Genomic DNA, 5,794 nt, shown 5'->3' with positions numbered 1-5,794 from the left:
TTCAAAACATTTATGCGTAAATATCTCTTTTGGGGAAAAACCAAATAAAAATAGAACTAGTTTTATGTTTTTTTTTTCTTTTAATTAATTACAAATACCAAACAATACAAAAAATTTTGGTTATTGAGGGAAAAAAAAAAAATCTACATTTTGGTTTTTCTTAGAAAATTTATTAAAACACTCCTAAACTAGATTTCATTTTCTACTTTACGAAATTTTGTTTTTCCACATTCAAGACAATTATCAAATGAAATGTGTTCAACTCATCTCATTTTAAATACAAAACTAACTTAGTAAGTAACAAGTACTAGATTTTAACTCACAGCTATACCGCGAGATATTTTTTTCAATAATTAATATTTAAATTTTATAATTTTAGATGAATTGTATTTTTTTGTACCGGTTAGGATTGGCGTAACTCCTCTCCTTACCTCATTTGATATCAGAATAGAATATTTTTTTGTATTTTAGTAGACCATTCCAAAAGACTATATAATCATATTTATCTAAACTCTAACCTGCTCCATAACATAATCCGCAAAAATAATTTTTTTAGCGAGTTAATAATATCTAGAATATATAAATTATGGATAATAATTTCTTTTAGAATTATTTTAAATATGTTTTTGGATATTACAAATAATAACTTTAAGTTTTGATATTTATTCAGATGGCAAAATTTTAGTTATATAAACTTACAACTAAAAAGGTTATTACCAAATCTACTTCCAAATTATTAATAGGAGGGATATCCTCTTTATCCATTAATTATTTTTAAATAATATATGTAACACACCCTGAACTTACTAATGTTGAGATCTCTACGAAGGGTTCAATCTCACTGCACAGTATGCATTTATGCTTCCCATATAAAAGAGGTATCGAAATATAAATATAAAGTTAAAGAAGTAAAAGTATCATAATTTTATAAATGAGAATAAAAAAGGAAATAAAGAAATCTTCCTGTTGATGTATCTATCAAAGAAAATCATATAAATTACGAGTCACATTCATTAAGCAAAAAATCTCGAAATTATTGATTTTCTTTCACGTATTAGTACTTATAACAATTATCTTTAAAAACCTCGATCCCAAATAAAAAAAAAACAAAAACTAATTAAAGAAAGTAAAACAAATGAGAAATGGAGCTTCTAACGCTTATGAGAAGAACTGCAAGGAGATGCAATGTAAGTATGATCAGACGGCCTAAACTTAAGCTCACAGCTAAGGTTACACTCGAACTTGACTGACCCTAATGGTCCGACTCGCCACCGAGTTTTTGTACCACCTTTGAGCTCGAACGTAATAACATCTTGTTTAACCGCATAGTCTACAGCTTGCATCAAAGTTGGATTCAATGGTATTGGATATGACTGAACCAAGTAAGGAAGGTACATTGATTTCTCTTTCACAACTTCAAACTCGGGTGCTCTTAAAATCGCAATCAGTTTACCTTCATAGCTAAGCTTGAACTCGGTGTCATCAAACAACGCATGAGCTTTAGCGTTATCATTCTCCACGCGAATCACAATCGTTAACTGCGTTTGCAAAACTCCAACTATATCATACCTGATTAACCAAACCGAGAAAAAAAAGATATTGATCATCAATGATAAAAGATTCATGATCAACAAATTAAGGGAAGAGTTAAGGATAAACAGTACTTTAAGAAGTCGAGGTGAGCATCAGCGACACTAATGATGGGAACTCGAGGATGTATGACCATGTAACCAACAAAGACTACGATACCACCAAAGATTACAACAATAGAGATTATGGCGCAAATGATAGCTGCACACCAGATGAAAGGACTGGTACCATGACGAGAAGCATATCTGGGCATTATTATGGGGTTCACAGGATCAGATTTTCGAACGGGTTCGATGAGACAGCATTCGGGCTCTGGGAACAACGTTCTTGGCTTTTTGGTGGGTTTGGGTGAGGTTTGAGAGATGACAATTGATTTTGAAGGATTTGGTACTAAACCCTACTCAGTGGGGAAAGTTTTGGTATCTTTCTTTCCTTTGGCGTAAAGGCATAATGGGTCTCGCAAGTAACATACATAATTGGATAAAGTCGTCTACTTCCTAAATTTTAAGGAATCTTCGCCTTATATACATAATGTCTAATGTATGTAATTCTTAACTTGCAAGCATTACTAACTTCGCTTACATATGTATATTAAATATTAAAAGTAATGACTTGCATATATACCAAAAAGGTTCGTAGTACTATTTGTTTCTCGCTACATGGAGAACAAACATTCTCTCCTGAGGCTAAAGCTCATCAGATAGAAAAAAGGATCATGAACTTGCCAATATGACGTGCCTACAAATCTTGAGATAAGGTAACTGTTTTTTTTTTACCCAAAAGAAAACCTGAAATTAAAAAGAAGAAGTGAAGGTGCACGAGTGTAACCGTCCAGTGAAGCCTTCTGAGGAAGACAGAAACTCATCAGGTCAGAAATGTGTGTTTCCACCTCGGCCTCTCCCACCAGAGTAGTAACCATAACCCGAGTTTGAGTAGTAGTTGTTGTTGTTGTTATGGTAACCACCTCTGTAGTTGTTGTTGTTATTATGGTAACCGCCTCTGTAATTGGATTGTGCAGCGAGATATGCACCCTGACCTGGTTGTAGTGGAGGTGGCCTTTGAAAATGATTACCAAATGCCTGAATAAAAAGATAAAGAGAGTAAAAAAATTCTATAAGCAAACGCTATTCCGATTGGGAGAAGAATGGTTTCAGAACTTCAGGTTGATGAGTATAGAAAGGATGAAACAAACCCCAGGATCTTGTCTCATGTGCTCGGGAAACTGGTTGTGCTGTTGTCCGTTTCTAGCCACACGGTCAAGTTGATTGCACGAGATTGTGTCGAAAAAGTCATCCTTGTTATATGAAGGCTGCAACAGGCAAAAACAAGTGTTAACCGCTGCCTAAATATCAAATCAAAATTATTAACTAGATCATGTTAAGACTTGAACTCAGATCTCTCTGAGATTTAATCATCGTTAGAAAATAGCTTTACCTTCCCTTCTGAGTTTGGCTCAATTGCAATTTCTTCTCCATTATCATTTTGATTCCTCCGGTTATTTTGCCCGAGATAACCCCATAGTTCACTCTTCTTGAACTTCTCATTCATTGCCTCAAAATCAAATTCTTCAGTGAACTCAATGCTAGAACTAGGGATCCGAGACTGCAACAAATTTAGAACCAAAGAAAACACAAGTAAGATAATCATAAAATGTGTTGAGAAAAGGACATAAACAGTAATTGCAATGGTTTAAATTGTTAGTAACAGTGTAACACTTCCAAGAGAGATAGAGAGGCTAATATCAATGCTAGTGACCTCATGATATCTGAGAAGCAACGTAATTGCAAGGCAATTTCAAAAAAGTACGAGAAATCATGCATAGGTGTGATTAAATGAAACATAGAGATAGAATCTTCATAAAAAACAAACCTGAGCTGGAACGGGAAGAGGCAGCAATGGTGCATGATTTCTGGTTGCAGGACTTTGTGATGGCACATTAAATGATACCGGGTTAGTAGCAGGAAACATCTCTTGACCCCTATTTACCATCTGATGCCTAGATTGCAGCGATGGATCCATACCGAAGAATGACTCAGGTGAGTTCGACAATGGACCAGGAATCCCGGGAGCTGAATAAGAAGCCACAGTCGGTAACTCATAAGGTATAGATCGCTTAGGATGATCAGATCGAGAGTCATAGAAATCTTTACCAACAGCCTGGGGTACACTGGGGTAACTGTTCTGAATATTTGGAGCAGAAAGCAGCGCTTCAGATGGTGGAGAAAGGTTAGAGGGAGCTGAAACAAGACCAGGTGGAGTATGGAATTGTGCTTGACCAAGGGGAGAAGGGTTAGAAGGGTATGAACGATTAGAAGCATCGTCGGGTGAACGAGTAACAACCTGTGTTGTATCATTCACTAATCCCATGATTGGTGAAGCAAAGTAATCTATAATCTGCGGGTTATTGGGCATCGTCGAGGGAGATGAAACAGGGACACCAGTGGCACCTAATTTGTTACTTTGCACAAAAGAAGGCATGGGCATAGACGAACCAGCATTACTTTGAGTTGAACCAATTAAGCTCGCTGGTGATTCTGTCAAACTTCCAGGATTAGCTGAAGGAGGCTGGAAACTTAAAGGGACTGATGAATGTTGAGTGGCAGGAACCGGTTTACTACTCAAAGCAGGTGTATTGACCCATTGTGTTACTCTCCCCAAACCATAACCACTATCATAGCCAGAAAGCGGAGAGCTCATAGCTGAACTAACATGAGAGGACTGTAAACAAGGAACGGGCAATAAGACAATAAGACATCATAAAAAGAGTCAAATTTAGAATACAATTCTCATTTCCATGTTCTAAATGAATGTCTTTACCTGATTGATGCCTTGTTCACTTTGAATCTCTGGTCTTGACTGTGCAGCTGGAGATGGATTAACTTGCAGATCCTAAAACATATCATAAGTCGTTACAGATAGACTTCAAACTATATAATGATCATGTTTCAGGGGTTCCAATTTAAAATAACCAATGACGATTCTACAAAATACATGAAACATAATTTGTCTAATGGATTCATAAGAGTCTGAACACTAACCTTGATATCACTTCCGCGAAAAAGAATGTAATCGTAAACTCTATCACATGGCGGAATTTGAGGCTCATCTTTCTTCCTCCCCTCTGTTCCACAAGATCTTACTGCATAACCATTCAATAGTGTTATCATTCAACACAAGAACGCCACATTCAAATAGCAACACAAGTTAACATTTGCTTCCTAACTTCACCTCTCATGATACACAAAATAGTAAGATTAGAAGTTTTCCAGATTTTGGCTAGAGTCACCAAATTTAAAACTCTCCACAAAATGTTCAACACACAAATTTGGAAACTAAACTACATATAAACGAATGAACAAGCTTCTCTCACATCTACTTGAATCTAAAGACCAAATCCAGAAAGCAACATAATCAACCACAAGAACGGAATCAAAAATCAAAGTTCCAGTTCCATACTGGATGTTCCAGTTACAAATACACAAAGCACAAACATGTATTCTCTTCGTTGTTCGGAAACCTAAAAAAGTGAATCCAAAATCGCATAGGTTTTCGAATCCGTACCGTTTTTTAGACCTAGCGTCGAGTCCTTGACGTTGAGATGGTAGAGAATACCTTCGTAACGGATCTCGTACTTAGAAATTAGACTGATGAAACTTCCTACGAACGCATCGCCGACGTTGTTTCCCGGCGACGGAGAAGGTACAGATGACGGCGATTGAGATGAAGATTGCGAACTCTCACTCGCCATTTGTTTCGAGATTAATCAGTGGGGGGGAAAAAAGAAGTAGAAGGAATCAGAGTATGTAATCGATTAGGGTTCTTGCTCTCTATCTATCTCCTGTTGCAATTTTTGAAAAAATCTCTCTCTCGGAACCGTCGTGGCTTGAGTTTGTTCTCCGTCGTGATTTTAAAGGCGGGGTGATCTGTGTGCCGTTGGTCCATCTTTGTGAATATTTGGGCCACTAATCGGCCCATATTCTCTCTTTTTTTCTAGTCAGAATTAGTAGGACTGCTTTCGGTGCCAAATTATGGAGGGGTATTATTGGACAAGGGAATATGAAAGTTGGGTTTTGAAATTTGGATTTTCAAATTTTTTTATATGTGTAAAAGTTAATATTTAATAGGATGAATTTAATATTACAATAAAAACAAAATATTTTGTTTAAAATAGTATTAATAATATAGAAAGATCATTATAAAAAAA

The 5,794-nt window shown here is 36.1% G+C and overlaps 2 protein-coding genes across 4 annotated transcripts; both read right to left on the bottom strand.

The window, feature by feature from the left end:
• Positions 1-1,013: 1,013 nt before the first annotated feature.
• On the bottom strand, positions 1,014-2,082 carry LOC104760381 (NDR1/HIN1-like protein 12). Of its 2 annotated transcripts, XM_087499812.1 has the most exons (3): positions 1,665-1,970; positions 1,454-1,569; positions 1,246-1,373 (listed from the first exon to the last, which is right to left on the bottom strand). In XM_087499812.1, exons 1-3 carry the CDS (start codon positions 1,841-1,843, stop codon positions 1,318-1,320), a joined length of 351 nt encoding a protein of 116 aa, XP_087355938.1. In that variant the 5' UTR covers positions 1,844-1,970; the 3' UTR covers positions 1,246-1,317. The 2 variants fall into 2 exon arrangements, with proteins under 2 accessions (XP_010481601.2, XP_087355938.1); XM_010483299.2 differs by having other exon boundaries at positions 1,014-1,569; positions 1,665-2,082.
• Positions 2,083-2,186: 104 nt separating this feature from the next.
• On the bottom strand, positions 2,187-5,592 carry LOC104760382 (decapping 5-like protein). Of its 2 annotated transcripts, XM_010483302.3 has the most exons (8): positions 5,152-5,563; positions 4,629-4,729; positions 4,408-4,479; positions 3,741-4,308; positions 3,460-3,659; positions 3,025-3,192; positions 2,783-2,899; positions 2,187-2,669 (listed from the first exon to the last, which is right to left on the bottom strand). In XM_010483302.3, exons 1-8 carry the CDS (start codon positions 5,336-5,338, stop codon positions 2,460-2,462), a joined length of 1,623 nt encoding a protein of 540 aa, XP_010481604.1. In that variant the 5' UTR covers positions 5,339-5,563; the 3' UTR covers positions 2,187-2,459. The 2 variants fall into 2 exon arrangements, with proteins under 2 accessions (XP_010481604.1, XP_010481603.1); XM_010483301.3 differs by having other exon boundaries at positions 3,460-4,308; positions 5,152-5,592.
• Positions 5,593-5,794: the final 202 nt, after the last annotated feature.

This window comes from Camelina sativa, chromosome 18 (assembly GCF_030686135.1).
Source record: "Camelina sativa cultivar CO46 ecotype springtype chromosome 18, ASM3068613v1".
Lineage (NCBI taxonomy): Eukaryota > Viridiplantae > Streptophyta > Magnoliopsida > Brassicales > Brassicaceae > Camelina > Camelina sativa.
The sequence above is the reverse complement of the archived record's forward strand: the minus strand, read 5'-3'. Positions and strand labels throughout refer to the sequence as shown.